Source organism: Jaculus jaculus, chromosome 1 (genome assembly GCF_020740685.1).
Source record: "Jaculus jaculus isolate mJacJac1 chromosome 1, mJacJac1.mat.Y.cur, whole genome shotgun sequence".
NCBI classification, from domain to species: domain Eukaryota; kingdom Metazoa; phylum Chordata; class Mammalia; order Rodentia; family Dipodidae; genus Jaculus; species Jaculus jaculus.
Window position 1 is genome coordinate 334,353,344 of NC_059102.1, and position 16,194 is coordinate 334,369,537.

General features: G+C 49.6%; 2 protein-coding genes and 1 pseudogene across 4 annotated transcripts in view; 2 read left to right on the plus strand and 1 right to left on the minus strand.

Moving 5' to 3' along the window:
• The window catches only part of Vash2 (vasohibin 2), a 44,138-nt gene that overhangs the window by 20,348 nt on the left and 7,596 nt on the right, over positions 1 to 16,194 (plus strand). For both annotated transcript variants that reach the window (XM_004671297.2, XM_004671298.2), the window contains 2 exons: positions 5,120 to 5,501; positions 7,883 to 7,998. In XM_004671297.2, the coding sequence (XP_004671354.1) occupies positions 5,120 to 5,501; positions 7,883 to 7,998 (498 nt within the window). The remainder of the gene's footprint in view (positions 1 to 5,119; positions 5,502 to 7,882; positions 7,999 to 16,194) is intronic.
• On the plus strand, positions 6,271 to 6,401 carry LOC123458074 (annotated as a pseudogene).
• Positions 8,657 to 16,194, minus strand: part of Angel2 (angel homolog 2) — a 47,283-nt gene continuing 39,745 nt past the window's right edge. For both annotated transcript variants that reach the window (XM_045141625.1, XR_006635084.1), the window contains exon 8: positions 8,657 to 9,149. In XM_045141625.1, the coding sequence (XP_044997560.1) occupies positions 9,121 to 9,149 (29 nt within the window). In that variant the 3' untranslated portion in view covers positions 8,657 to 9,120. The remainder of the gene's footprint in view (positions 9,150 to 16,194) is intronic.

Genomic DNA, 16,194 nt, shown 5'->3' on the forward strand with positions numbered 1-16,194 from the left:
AGTGTGTTGGCTTTGTCTCTGGTAAAACCTTCATAGCGTGGAATTCACCACTGCAGCCATCTTCTCTTGCAGTTTGGCAGCTTTACCTTTCTGTGAAGCTGGGCATGGTGTGCACACCCATAATCCTAGGAATTGAAAGATCCAGGCCAACCTGGGCTACAGAGGGAGTTTAAGGTCAGTCTGATTGCACAGTCTCAAGAAAAACAAAACATAAGGGCTGGAGAGATGGCTTAGCAGTTAAGTGCTTGCCTGTGAAACCTAAAGACTGGGTTCGAGGCTCAATTCCCCAGGACCCATGTTACCCAGATGCACAAGAGGGCTCATGCATCTGGAGTTCGTTTGCAGTGGCTAGAGACCTGGGTGCACCCATTCTCTCTCTCTCTCTCTGCCTCTTTCTCTCTCTGTCTGTTGCTCTCAAATAAATAAATAAAAATGAACAACAAAATTAAAAAAACATAAAAATACTTACAATGCCATGCAACATCACCACCATTCATTTCCAAGACTTCTCCATCTTCCCAACTGAAAGTGTGTGAGTTAAACAATTCCCCATCCCTCCTCCTGAAACTGTGCCCGCTAATTCCCCATCCCTCCCCAGCTGCCAAAAACCACCATTCTGTACCCCATCTCTATGAATTTGATCACTTCCTGCTCTGGAAAAGCTCAGGCTATATCTGCATCTCCTTTTGTATCTGCTTATTTCACGTAGTACGTTGTCTTCAAGATCCGTCTATGTGGTAGCATGTTTCCGTGTTTCCTTTCTAAGGCTGAGTGATACCCTGTTGTTATGAATGTGCATTTCTCTTGTCCACTCGTTTGTTGTGAACGGGCGTGGGTGTGGGGTTACCTGTTGGAGTCCTTGCTTTCAATTCTGTTCGGTATACATACTCAGAATTGCTGGTTCATGTGGTGAGTCTTATTATTATTATTTTTTTTAAATTATCTATTTATTTATTTGAGAGCGACAGACACAGAGAGAAAGACAGGTAGAGGGAGAGAGAGAGAGAATGGGTGCGCCAGGGCTTCCAGCCTCTGCAAACGAACTCCAGACACGTGCGCCCCCTTGTGCATCTGGCTAACGTGGGACCTGGGGAACCGAGCCTCGAACCGGGGTCCTTAGGCTTCACAGGCAAGCGCTTAACCGCTAAGCCATCTCTCCGGCCCGAGTCTTATTATTTGGTTACCTTGTGTCCATTTCAAGCCAGTCTCCTACCATTCCTCCAGAGCAGGGCAGCACACCTGGGGATGGCATGCTGCCCCTGGGCACATACTGCACCTCACTCACCCACCGCCAGCTCCTCACCCCTAGCAGTCAGGCCAATGGGCACAGGGTCATGCTCTCACACATGCTGGTTAGTGACGTAAACAAGCGAAGGCCACATCCCAGCTGCAGGGAGCCATGCAGAGGGCGGTGAGGAATAGCGTGAGAAGCGCAGAGCAGGTGGCATCAGCCCTTCCGACCAGTTAGTCTTGCGACAGAGTGAGGAGCAAGCAGGTGAATGTTTCATTTCTGAAGAACATTTTAAAAGTATTTATTTTTCCGGGTGTGGTGTCACACACCTTTAATCCCAGCACTCGGGAGGCAGAGGTAGGAGGATCGCCATGAGTTCAAGGCCACCCTGAGACTCCATAGTGCATTCCAGGTCAGCCTGGGCTAGAGTGAGACCCTACCTCAAAAAAAAAAAGAGGATCTAAAAAGTATTTATTTTTACTTGCAAGGAGAGAGAGAAGGGAGGGAGGGGGAGGATATGGGCGCACCAGGGCCTCTAGCCACTGCAGAGGAACTCCAGATGCATGTGCCACTTTGTGCATCTGGCTTTACATGAGTACTGGGGAATCGAACCTGGGTTGTGAGGCTTTGCAGGCAAGCGCCTTAACCACTAAGCCATCTCTCCAGCCCTGGTGAACATTTTAATAGAGCAACAGCATCTGGATTAAACTGAGGGCAGAGGACAGCTGTCCTGGAGTGGTGGTCTGGCCTCCGACGAGTGCCACTGTCCTTTTACGTGTGAGGATGGGCGTTGGCTACTTTTCTTGTTGCTCTGACAAATGCAGCGGAAGGAAGGAAAGGTCTATTTGGGTTCACACTTGCAAGTACAGGCCATCGTGGAGGGAAAGCCATGATGATCACATCGTGTCTGCAGTTTTGAAGCAGGAGGCTGTAGCCACTGGTGCTCAGCTTTCTCCTTTTGATTCAGACTGGGACCCTAGTCATGGAATGGTGTTAATCACAAGTGGGTCTTCCCGCCTCCATCAGCATAGCTCCTTCCAGATCTGAACCACATGTGAATGGAGCCGTAGTGTTACTGCCGGAGGGAAGCATTGGAGGGAGGAGTTTTGTTCAAGAGCATTATGCTTATAAAAGTATTGTAATTGCATAATTTCTTTCTTGAGACAGGGTTGAAGTACATAGCCCAGGCTGGCCTTGACCAACTCATGACCCTCTTGCCTCAGCCTCCCAAGTTCTGAGATCACAGGCGTGCTCCACCACACCCAGCTATCACTTTGTCTTGTAGCTGTGTAGTAATGTAAAGAGTCATGCCATGTGAAGGCCATTTTCACATGTATGTGCATGCATGTTTATACGTATGTCCATCCATGAATGCGAGTACATATTGAGGCCCGAGGATAACTCTGGGTGTTGCTTTGTAGGTACACTGTCCACCTCTTTATTAAAACATTAACTCATTTAAGAGAGAGAGAGAGTAGATACACCAGGGCCTCCAGCCACTGCAAACGAACTCCAGACACATTGCCACTTTGACATCTGGCTTTACTTGGGTACTTGGAGAATCGAACCCAAGCCATCAGGCTTTGCAAACAAGCAACTTAACCACTGAGCAATCTCCCCAGTCCCCCATTCACCTCTTTTTTTATTTATTTAAGAGGGAGAAACAGAGAGAGAGAGAATGGGCACACCAGGGCCTCCAGCCACTGTAAACAAACTCCAAATGCATATGCCACCATGTGCATCTGGCTTACATGGGACCTGGAGAATCAAACCTGGGTCCTTTGGCTTTGTAGGCAAATGCCTTAATCACTAAGGCATCTCTCCAGCCCCCATTCACCTCTTTTTTGAGGCAGAGTCTCTCATTGACCTTGAACTCACCAATTAGGCTAGACTGGCTAGCTAGTGAGCTCCAGGGACTGTTCTGTCTCCACCCACTCAGAGCTGGGATTATGGTACCAGTTTGGCATTGTATATGGGTATGGGGATCAAGCAAAGGTCCTCATGCTTTCTTGTTTGTTTTTAAAGTAGGGTCTCACTCTAGCCCAGGCTGACCTGGAACTCACAGCTGTCCTTCTACTTCTGTCTCCCAAGCGCTGGGATTAGAATTAAAGGCATGTGCCACCACCACTGGCTTCCTCATGGTTTGGTTTGGTTTTAGTTTGGTTTTGGTAGTTCGAGGTAGGGTCTTGCTCTAATCTAGAATTCTGACCTGGAATTCATTATGTAGCCCCAGGGCCGCCTCGAACTCACAGCAATCCTCCTACCTCTGCCTCCAGACAGCTGGGATTAAAGGTGTGCACCACCATACCTGGCTCCCTCATGTTTTTGAGACAGACACTTTACTGATTAAGCTATCTCTTTAGCCCATAAGGTCATTTAAAGGTCATCTGATACTCACCTATATTTGACTTCATATTTTAGGGGAATGTATGTGCTGAGAACAGGCCCAAATGTGTTATTCTTTCTTTTAGCTTTTTATTGACAGCTTCCATAATTATAGGCAATAAATCATGATAATTCCCGCCCCACCCTCATTTTCTTCCTTGAGAATGCACCCTCCATCATATCCTCTCTCTCAATTAGTCTCTTATTTTAATGACATCCTCTTTCCCTCCAAGTATGAAGGAAATGGATATCCAGGCCATTCTGTGTCTGGAAGATTGCATTGTAAGCAGCCCTACCCTTCCTTTGGCTCTTACATTCTCCCTGCCAGTCTTGGAAGGTATGCTAGTGTGTGTGTGTTCATTTAAAAATATTTATTTATTTGAGAGAGATGGGGAAAGAAAGAGGCAGAGAGAGAGAGAAAGGGTGTGCCAAGGCCTCCAGCTGCTGCAAACAAACTCCAGATGCATGCGTCACCTTGTGCATCTGACTTATATGGGGAATCAAACCTAGGTCTTTTGGTTTTGCAGGCAAGTGTCTTAACTGCTAAGCCATCTCTCCAGCCTGAGAATGCGCATTCGTTATGGTCTCGGGATATATTATTCAAGTGTCCTGGGTCTCCTGTTGGTCAGAGTGGCAACCTCAGTCCGGGGGGGTGAGATGACACAGTTGGAGCACAGAGGCAGCATTATGAGTGCACATTGCTTCAAGCTGCGCCTACAGAGTTCCTGGTCAAAACCAGCATCGTGGTGAGAAGTTGTTACTAGGGCTGGAGAGATGGCTTAGCGGATAAGGCACTGGCCTGCAAAGCCAGAAGACCTAGGTTCAAGTCTCCAGAACAGATGCACAAGGTGGCACATGCATCTGGAGTTCGTTTGCATTGGCTGGAGGCCCTGGAGCACCCATTCTCTTTCTCTGTCTCTCTGCTTCTTTCTCTCAGTCTCAAATTATATATATATATAGTTACTAAATCCACCGTGAGCAGAAAGTGGTGCCATGTGGGCTAGAGACTGAGGAACACCCTGGAACCTGGGTGGGGGAAGATAGATTTATGTGTAATACTTCAGGCTGGCTACTGGTGTGGGTGTGCCAGGGCTGACAGGACCAGCTGACAGGCACAAATGCCAACCCTTCCAACCCCTCTCTGCCCTATGCTCTCCAGGTCGCTGGGCCTCACATGTCTGTTGCCTGGATTATGGTTTCCATTTCTCACATGAAGCCTCATGCAGACCGCTACATCCTGGCCTGTCCCTTATGAACCTATCGTTCTGATTGCATTTAAAATCACCCGTGACAGCTCAGGATGCCCTGTAGAAAGCCCAGCAGGGTAAAGGTGGCTTGTTACTCCGTAGTTGTGCATTAATTACTACAGGAGGTGGCAAGGCCCCATGCTCGTTTGGTTTGGTTTGGTTGATACTCTGTGACCCCAGTAGATGCGTCTCTTCCTGGAGCTCAATCTCTGTAGGTTCTCAAGACTTCTCCTTTCCTTGACTCAGCGTATCTAAGATACTTAACCAATGGGCAGCCTTCCATCGAGCGATTCCCCATCAGCTTTAAAACCTACTTCTCAGGAAACTACTTTCATCACGTCGTGCTGGGTGTTTATTGTAATGGCTGTTATGGTTCCCTGGGCATGAGCCGAAGGGCGGAGCTAATGGACAAGCCGCTGACCTTTCGGACTCTGAGTGACCTCGTCTTTGACTTTGAAGACTCCTACAAGAAATACCTGCACACTGTCAAAAAGGTCAAGGTTGGACTGTACGTCCCCCATGAGCCTCACAGCTTCCAGCCCATTGAGTGGAAGCAGCTGGTGCTCAACGTCTCGAAGATGCTGAGGGCTGACATAAGGAAGGAGCTGGAGAAGTTCGCCAGGGACATGCGAATGAAGGTGAGTGCCAGGAGGATGTGTAAGTGGTGCGCTCTCTTTCCAAAGTTTCCTTGAGCTGATCTTTTTCTTTTTTTGCCTGTGTGTGTGTACATATGTGTGTGGGTGCAAGCGTGGGTGTGTGTGTCTGTGAATACCATAGTTCTTGTATTGCTCACCACTGTATTTTGGGGCAGGGTCTCTCACTGAACGCAGAGCCCACTGTCCAGCTAGACTAGCTAATCAGCAAGCCCCGAGGATCCTCCCATCTCCACCTCCCTAATGCTGAGATCATAATCGTGTGCCACCATGCCCTGGCACTTTACATGGGCACCGGGGATCTGAACTCAGGGCCTCATGCTTGCAGGGCAAGCAGTACTGACTACGCCATCTCCCCATCCCTGGTCACCCCGTTCAAATGCATATAATGCAGCTGGCCCTGTGTAGCTGTGGCTTGTATATCCTCAGCTCAATCAGCTTTAGATTTAAAACACTTGGAAAAAACTTGCAACTGTTTCTGAACAGGTACAGACGTTCTTCTTACATTCCTAATCAACTCAGTGTGACGGGATCTGTGTCATATTTACGTGGCGTTCGGTATTGGAAGGCATCAGGCATGATTTGAAGTACATGGCTGGGGGAGTTGTGCACAGGTGCTGTGCTGATACTGGGCCGTTTTATAGAGGGACCTGAGCATCCGCGAACTGGATTATCTCTCTGGGGTCCTGGAGCCATTTCTCATGAGGATCCTGAAAGGCGTGAAAGGCGGCTCTTCTTCAAAAACCAGAACTTAAGCTTTGCGCAGTGGCAGTATCGTAGCCAATGAGGTTTATCCGAGGCGCGATTATTGTTAATTGAAAAACCAGAATTTAAACCATCTTAGATGCATCAGTTAAAGAAATATCTTGGTGGGGCTGGTGAGCTGGCTCGGCGGTTTAGAGCATTTGCCACTTACGCATGACAGCCTCTTAGGCCAGAGGTCACTGAGCATCCAAAATGGAAAACAAAAAAGCTGGGCTTGGCCACACATGGATGTGAGCCTAGTCTGTGGGAGGCTGAGAACAGAGAATCTCTGTTATTTGCTGACGCAGATCAGCTCTGGGTTGAGGGAGACCCTGACTCAAGGGAATATGTGGGTGAATGACAAGCAGACCCCTGACATTCTCTGATCTCTACATGTACATGCATGGGGCACACACACATGCATACATCACACACCACACGCATACTCTACACACACACAATGTTTCCTGGTTTGTAATTCCTTCTATGAAGTCATATCTAGACATGTTGCCTGTTTCACATGGGAATCCAGTCCTCGTGTTTGGACCTCATAGCTGGAGGACTAATGGAGGTTTCCCAGGACATGCGTGTCTCAGGACTAACGCTGAGGAAGACTCCAAACCACAGGAGTCGGCCACCTCGCTTTATGGTCTGTTTCCCGGTTGCACCACATCTCTGCCATCAACTTCTGACCTGCTGTTAGGCTAGCGGATGAGAAGGCTGGTCTCTGTGCTGGCCTTTGGAGATGCCCTTTCTGTATCGGTTACTTCTCTTGGCTCTAACCAAATACCTGACAAGAAGCAGTTTAAGGGAAGAAGGGCTTCTTTTAGCTTAGTTCCAGGTTCCAGCCACCACGGCAGGGAGGGCATGGTGGCAGGAGCGGGAGGAAGCTGTTCGTGTTCAGCGGTTTAGTTCACAGTGAGGAAACAGAGGGTGATGAACACTGCTGTGCGGCAGGCGCTCCTAGTTACACAGTCCAGGATCTCCGCCCAGAAAATGATGCCACCCACAGTTATGGTGGGTCTTCCCACCTCGATCCAGCTAATCACCAGGTGCCCAGAGGCTAACTTAATCTAGTTAATCCCTCACTGGTGATCGTAGGACCTGTTAAGTCATCAGTATAAACCATCACTATCCTCCTTGGCCGTTCTTCCCTCTACTGGTCTACCTCCAGGGCACGGTTCCAGCTTGTCCTCAGCCCTCCAGGACTTGTGGAGTGTCTGAGAGAAAGCAGCTACGCTGACCTCAGGCCTGGTCATGTTGGTTTAGTCTCTGGGCCCTGTTGTCATCACTCTGAGGTCTGGAGTGGAGACCTTGGTAAACCATGGCCACGCTATACCTGGGCAGGGGAGGCCCAGTCGGGGTAGAGTGATGGAGACTTTGGCTTTCTGAGGACAGAAACTTTTAAGCAACCAATACAGCCCTGGAGGCTGAGGGGCTGGGAACAGATCCCTTCTCTGTGACAGAAAAAGGGACAAAATGTAATGACCATCTCTCCTGGTACAGAATGAGGGACAGCAAGTGTCCTAGGCTGGTGGAGGGCAGGGGTGCTGTACTGTATTGTGATGTGAGGGTGGAAAACCGTTGAGAAGCACTGTGTTAACTCCTCCTGTCTCCTTCAGATATTGAAACCTGCAAGTGCCCACTCTCCAACCCAAGTGAGAAGCCGGGGAAAATCCCTGTCCCCCCGCAGGAGACAAGCAAGCCCTCCGAGGAGGCTGGGCAGAAGAGACAAGTCGTGAGTAGTGCTATTTTGTGGGGTTGTCCTGGCCCATGGGGTCAAAGCTGTGTCTTCTCTGAGAGGACTGCCCCCATTCAGGTCATCTTTTGCACCTCTAGTAAGATGGGCTGTGTACACACATGATGGCCTGAGAGGGACAACAGCCTCTTGGGCTGAGTGACCATGGTCATGTTTTATGACCTTCTTGCATGCGAGTTCTCCCACTTATAAAATGGGATTGTTAGAATTGATGTATTTGGTAAGATGCTGCAAACCTCTGTGTCCCACAGAATTCCGCAGAGGCTGGCGGTGTCAGAGGTGCCCTGGCTTCCTCCCCATCTCTGGTGGTATCAGTGGTGCCCTGGCTTCCTCCCCATCTCTGGTGGTATCAGAGGTGCCCTGGCTTCCTCCCCATCTCTGGTTGAATTCACCCTAGTGTTAGTGACACTGGTTAAGGTGTGACAGGTTGGAGCTGCTGAGAGCACCCAAAGTGACCAGCAATGCCCATTGGCAAATCCTTGAGCCATCATTATACTTTTTTTTTTAAATTTTTTGTTATTTATTTATTTATTTGAGAGCAACAGACAGAGAGAGAAACAGGCCGATAGATAGATAGACAATGGGCGTCCAGGGCCTCCAGCCACTGCAAAGGACCTCCAGACGCGTGCGCCCCCTTGTGCGTCTGGCTAACGTGGGTCCTGGAGAATCGAGCCTTGAACCGGGGTCCTTAGGCTTGACAGGCAAGCGCTTAACCGCTAAGCCATCTCTCCAGTCCATACTTATACTTTCTTAACAGAAGCAGCCTACTGTATCATTCTAGCCTCTTGGCTTGCTGGGCACTGTGGTATCGGGCACAGGAGTCTTGTTGGGTCATATTAGCCATGCAGCTGGGCACCCATTGGTTCTGAGGGAGGATGAAGGTGCTTCCTCACTTGTCTCCCAAGGGGCTGAAGTAGAGCCCGTGATGGGAGTGGCTTGCTCGTGGCGAATGCTCCTAGAGAAGCATGTTATGACAGGAGTGGCAGTTCTGTTGTGCACACGCGGAGTGTTCAGCAATGTTCGTTTCCAGATGGAGAGATCAGAACTCATTCTAAGTCTGACAGCTGGCCAATGATGTAGACATTCCAGGTCCCTGGACTCTCAGGAGATGGCAGGGCAAAAGGGTGGTTCTGTTTGGAAAGAACAGAATGGAAAAGTGTTTTCAATTCCAGAGGAGGCTCTTTACTTGCCCTTCAGTCCAAGTTCCACTGTGAACCCCAGATCCAGCAAGGTCTTATAAAATTAGTTTTATCCAGGAAAAGGTGATATGATTGCCAGGGGATAAGTGTAAAGAAGAAAACCAGGGCAATGTCAGGATTGAGACATATGGAGGTAAATGGCGAGAGTGAACTTCGACTGTGGTGTCTGAGGTGCTTCTCAGGCATTGGGGGAAATGTTCTAGAAACTACTGAAAATACATATCTAGAATTTAAGGATAGAGCTAACATTTGAGCTATGAGCTGGGACATGGTGGCGTATGCCTTTAATCCCAGCACTTGGGAGGCAGAGGTAGGCAGATCTCTGAGTTCGAGGCCATCCTGAGACTCCATAGTGAATTCCAGGTCAGGCTGGGCTAGATTGAGACTATTTCAAAAAATCAAAAAGAAAATTTGAGCCATGTACTCAGCTGTTTAAGTGAGTGAGAAAATGAAGAGAGAAAATGGGGAGAGAAGAGAAAAAGAAGGAATGGTGTGGATCTGAGGAAGAGAAAGGAAGAGGAGGAGGAGGAACTGGAGAAGAGGAGGGATAGTCAGAGGGGGCGTCCTGCTCAGGACTGTCTCCGCCCTTATGTCCAAAAGCAAGTGCCTTAGGCACCATGGCACACTTTGGCAGGGATTGAGGGGAAGTCATCCCTCCCCTCCTGTCTACAGGGTACATCCAAGTGGCCTGAGAATAAGGAGAAAGACACGGGGCAGGCTGATCCCAGGGCGTTAGGGAGTACACGAAGAGAGGGTTCCCCACCATTCCCCTCTCCCATCCCTGAGCCATGCTCCACTCAAATGTCAGTGTGGGAAGATCCCAAGGGCACCATGGTTCTTGGAAAAAGCTTAAACTTTGTCTTAAAACCATGTTGAAGCTGGGACTTGGGAGGCACAGGTAGGAGAATCGCCAAGAGTTCGAAGACTACATGGTGAATTCCAGGTCAGCCTGAGCTAGAGTGAGACCCCACCTTGGAACAACCAGAAAAAGAAAAAAAAAATATTGGGGCTCAGAAACAGTTCTTGACAAAGTGAGGTAGATCACAGTGAGATGACTGCGGATTCCAATGACCTGAAGAAGTGGTGAGGAGTCAGTCATTGTGGACTCCAGTGACTGGAAGGAGTGAGGAGGGCCGAGTCATGTGGACTCCAGTGACTTTTGGAGAATTGTGCTGACCAGGGTCCTGCCTGTGTCTTTGAGGAGACAGATTGAGGAGGAGGAGACTGGGAGAATGAATCCTGAGTTGATGTCCATTTCTCACCCTAACCCTGGCTGTTACTTGCTTGTTGCTAGGGAAAACACTTTACCAGAAGCAGCCTATGGAAGGAAGGGTTAAGTTCAGCTTACAGGGGAAGTTTCACAGTAGCCCGGAAAGCAGAACATGCGGCAATTGCGCACACTGGCCTCACATTGTTAGATCAGCAGGGAGGAAGAAGAACGAGCAAAGTACCAGCTGGGGCTGGGCTGTCACACTCAAGCACACCCAGGTGACATTCCTCCTCCAGCAAGTTTCAACTTCCCGAAGGTGCCACAAACACCCCACCAACCGGGAGCAAGCATTCAAACACACTGTACATTTAAGCCACCACAGTAGCCGTGCCACTGACCAACAGGTGACTTTGGGCAATCCACTACTCTGGAGCCCAGTTTTGCCCTGGGAAGGAGCCGAGAGGAGCTAGATCAGAGCGTGTGGAGCCAATGGAACCTGCCGTCCCCCCCCCCCCCGCCCCGGGCGCAGAGTGTGGGGGAAACCAAGGTGAAGTGACCTGGAGAAAGAGATTGGTGGAAGGAGCAGTGTGGGGTGCTGGGGGAGTGGGACTTGTGAGGCTGCATTTGGGACAACAGTCCAGGCGCTGCTGCTGCTGCTGCTGCTGGGTCAGGGCCACATCTTGAGGTCCCCAGAGCAATTCACTAGCCAGCTTCCAACACCTGCATTTGGTGAAATGAAAGCCAGGGGTTTACCTTGAAACCCAACAAGCGTTGGAATACAGGTGCTGAAGGCCATTCACTGGATTAAACCTGGGACTTGGCTGAGCCCCATTCAGGTCATTCTGGGAAGTGTCTGATGGGTCACTCCTATAGGGGTCAGAAAGAGAGATGGTTTTTCATGACCTGCAGCCTAACTTCTGATACTTTGTCACGCAGTAGAGGCAAGCGGCCACGCCTGGGCCTGCACCTGCTCCCGAGGAAGTCAGCTGTTAGACACCCACAGCCGTGAGTGCGAAGCTACCTGGTACCAGGGCCCCGCCGTCCCCACCTCTCCTGACACATCTGAGTGGCCTAAGAATGGAGGGAAAGAGCGGAGGGGGTGGCCCTCCTAGCTCAAATGAAGACCTGTGGGGAGACAGGCTTTTTTTTTCTATCCTCCTCCCTATAGGCCCCAAGGTCCATTCCAAACTCCAAAAGGCACCCTGGGATGGGAGACACTGAGGTGAGGGCTCATCAAGTCAGACTTTTCACAGAGAGCAAAGAGCGGTTGCAGACAGTCAAGAGATTCACAAGTGGGGGGTATGGATTGAGGGGGACGTGGAGGGGCCATTCTCTCCCCATTCCTCCTGGGCCTGGGATCCTGAGGTGCGGGTCTGGGGGAAGCCTGGTGGGGTACCACCTAGGTGGAAAGGGAAGAGAAACCAAAAGGGCTGCCCAGGGAGGGGACAGGGGAGGAGTGAGAGCCTCAGCTCCTGTCCTTTAGTCTCCTGTTTCTGCCATGGCTGCAGGTGAGACCCCCCCCCACACACACACACACGGGTTTCCACCATCGCGGGCTCCTGCCGTGAGCCAGTCAGCAGCAGGAAGGGATTGTTGAAGCCAGCGCCATTGCAAGGCTGTTATCTCAGCATTACCTAAGGCCAGCCAGGCATTTCTAAACTTGGTGGGTTCAGCGAAGCTTGGGAATGCCTCCTATGTACAGATAATTTTAGTGGCTTATGTCCCCCTCCAGCCTCCACATTTCTTCCCACCGCAGGAGCTGCTTCCAGCCTTGAACTATATATATATATATATATATATATATATATATATATATATATATATATATATATATACATACATACATACACACACACACATATATATACATACATATATATACATATATATATATACACATATACATACATACACATACATACATACATATATATATATATGTGTATATATATATATATATGTAATTTTTTTTTTTTTTTTGGTTTTAGCCCAGGCTGACCTGGAATTGACTCTGGTTGATCCTCCTACCTCTGCCTCCCCACCCCCCACCCCCCCCAGAGCTGGGATTCAAGGCATGTGCCTCCACACCCGGTTCCTTCTTTTTTGCACCTGCCTGAGTAATCCTTTCTGGAAGATCCGTTTTCACTGGGTTGACAATAGTCAGCTGAGTGGGAGGGTAAGAGGCATGACTTCACCAGTTTAATTAAAATCTAGTTTCCAAAAAGGAGCATCAGGGACTCCTCTCTCCAAATGTCACTCCCCTTCCCCTCCCCCACCACCCCGAGGCACCATTTGAAGCGTTTTACAACAGTCAAGTGGGAATTTATTGTTTGTTTCTTTCTGTCCATACCACCCCCACCCCTCAGCCCGTGGTTCTTAAAGGGGAAGGGAGGTGCAAGCTGAGATTCTCATTTCAAAGACTCTATTCATTTCATGGTTTGAATTTCTCAGGTGAGGCTGACTGTGGAAGAGTAAGTTACAAAAGTGGGGAAAGTCTGGTGGGGTGCACCTGCTGTCCCCGCTGCTTGGGGAAGCCGGGCATCGTGGCGCACGCATGTAATTCCAGCACTCAGGAGGCAGACATAGAAGGATCCCTGTGACTTCGAGGCCAGGCTGCAGCCATAGAGTTAGATTCAAGCCTGGGCTAGAGTGAGACCCTGCCTCTAAGGAAAAAAGAAAGAAAGAAAAAGGAAGACAGGAAGGGAGGGAGGGAGGGAGGAAGAGCGGACAGTGAGAATTTTTGCTTTTCACAGTGATTAGGTTACTGTAGTAAATGTCCTGCCCACCAGGGACCACCCTGACCAGTGGATCTTATGTGTTGGATGCCAGCCATGCTCTCTGAGGTCCTTTCTGTCTGTGACAGGTCACAACTTGGCTAGCTGCCTGGGACTTGGACCTCCCAGAGTAAGAGAGCTAGATAGCGGTTTTCTGGCTTGGCTCCACATTGGCATGATAGCCGCTCATGCTGTTGGAATGGCTCAGGAACTTGTTCTCAAGATCCCAAGGGAACTGTTAACATTTCTTTCCCTCCTTTTCTTCTTTGTTTTCTCTCTGTGTTATCATCTTTTTTGTTTGTTTGTTTGTTGTTTTTTAGCTCATGTAGCTGAGGATGGCCTTGAACTCATGATCCTCTTGCCTCCAGCTTCTAAGCGCTAGGATTGCAGGTGTGTCGCTATGTTCAGCTCCAGAGTTTTGGCCTCTGTGGCAGCTTGTGACTCTAGTGGCCTCTGCTCACTCTGCTGGAGACCCTCAGGGTCCCAGAGGTTAGTAAGCCCTACCTGAAAATATTGTCTCCCTTCAATACAGGACCATACTGGACAGCATGATTCTGTGCCACGCTGCCCAAGAGGGTTCCACATCTCGAGGCATCTACCGAGTGAGGACAGAGGTTTTTGTTGTTGTTGATTTTTATTTATTTATTTGAGAGTGACAGAAAGAGAAAGAGAGAGACAGAGAATGGGCATGCCAGGGCCTCCAGCCACTGCAAACGAACTCCAGATGCATGCGCCTCCTTGTGCATCTGGCTAACATGGGTCCTGGGAAATCGAGCCTCGAACCGGGGTCCTTAGGCTTCACAGGCAAGTGCTTAACTGCTAAGCCATCTCTCCAGCCCAAGGACAGAGGTTTTTAATGGAGTCATAGAGAGTAAATTTGATTCCATTCTAGTCGTGTTAAAAATACTTTGAATGGTGTAGGGGGTGGGGAGGGAGGGAATTACCATGGGATTTTTTTTTTATAATCATGGAAAATGCAAATAAAAATTAAATTTAAAAAAAGTACTTTGAACAGATCAAAGAAATGTCATTCTCCTTAGGTCTCAAAAGAGAAAATACCCTCAGGGGGGAGCAGGAAATTTCCTTAGTGTGAAAGGTCAAGAGAAATTAGAAAAAGAGAAAAATGCGCATCTCAAAGTTGACATAAAAGAGTGTTTACAAGCCAGTGACTTCCGTGACTAACGCCCCATGGGATCTGATGTGGTCCATGGATTTTTGTTTGATTTTCGAGGTAGTGTCTCACTCTAGCTCAGGATGACCTGAAATTCACTATGTAGTCTCAGGCTGTCCTTGAACTCACAGCAATCCTCCTACTTCTGCCTCCCAAGTGCTAGAATTAAAAGGCACGTGCCACCATGCTGGGCTGTTTGTTTGTTTCAGGTAAAGTCTTGCTGTAGGCCAGGCTGGCCTGGAATTATGTAGACTCCGGCTATCCTTGAACTCACAGTGATCCTTCTACCTCAGGCTCCAGTTTCTGTTTTCCTTTCTTGTCTTTCTTTCTTTCTTTCTTTCTTTCTTTCTTTCTTTTCTTTGAGGTGGCATAATGAGCCTTTTCAGGAAAGACCATGCCAAGGCAAAATGAATCAAGAAGTCAGTGAGTTCTGTGGGGTTATGCAGGGTCCAGGTTCCTCGCGCAGAGCGCTCTGAGTCACAGAAGGAGGTGACCTCAGAACCCAGAGACAGTGCTCTGCCATTTCAAGCACCGTCTCTTGGGCTCTGGCCAGTCTCCTGCCGGGGAGAGCTTGAGCGATGAGTTCAGGGCCGGAGGCTTCAGAGCTGGATCTGTCTTGGCCAGGCCAGACTGGTTTGTCAGCTGTCTGCCCTGTCAGCTGCCAACAGCTTTGCCAGCTGCCTGGGAAGGAAGGAATGTGAGGGAAGCAGTGTAGCCTGGAATGAGGGTGACAGGTGTGAACGAGCCCCTCCCCGCGCCCAGTGCTTCTCCTGCAGGCAGCTGCCTCGGTCACCTTCCCAGGAGACCATGAAAGCTAACTCAAGGCCTACCCCGGCCTGATTCCTGCCGTGCCTGACCATAACAGAGCGCCTGAGGTCTCTGTTTGTTCCCAAAGTGTTGAGCCACCATGGTTAGAACTGTGCCCTGACCACATGGCCCTGCCAGGGATCCTGAGCAGTCAATGGTGCAGCTCGCTGGTCCGTGTGAGTGTGAGGGCGTGAGTGTATACCACGTGCGCACACACAGCTCTTCCTTGTTCAGGTGACGAAGAGGGGCCAGGCTCCAGCGAGTCTAGGTGCTTTCTTTCCAGTCACTGCTACTTCTCTGGTATGAGTCCCACAGACACACTGGTTCTCAGGCTGCTCCTGGCTTCCCAAGAGGCAGCACTGTGTGCCCCTTTGGGCCTCTGTCCTTCCACCAGAAGCTGCAGTTACGGGGAGACGCGGCCAGGGCTGTCAAGCTTTCACCCTGGTTCACACCAGACACTTCTAGGCAACCACACACGAGACTGGCATCACACGTGTGGAGAGAGGTCCCTTGTCTTCCTACAAAGTGAATCAGAGGGAAACTCAGCAATCCCAGACTTGCCCCAGCAGAATGCCACCCTAGAACTTTGCAAAAGCTAAATTCTTGAGTTGGGGAGATGGCTCAGCATTTAAAAGCTAAGGCCCTGAAGTCATCACCTTGTTTGGACTGGGGAGGACTTGGAGAAGTGCATTGTTCAGCCTAAAATAATAACCCCTGGGGTCTGTTAAGAGGCTGTGAATCATCACTGAGGTGCACATGTTTTGTAAAAATACTTTTCCCTGGTGATATTCTAATTATAAATGAGAGCCCTGAAGAGCTGTCTGCGCACACAGCAGCTCCCCAGTCCTGGCCTGACCTGAGCTAATAAGAGCCACAAGCTCAGGCAGCCAGCACACGCTGATAATCCATGCTGGCCCTCAGCCAGGCCCACGGGCCGCTGACCGTGTGAAAGGAAGGGGTGTCATCACGCGCAGCTCTCCAGAGATTTCAGCCCTTCCCCCTGCCCTTGTCTGG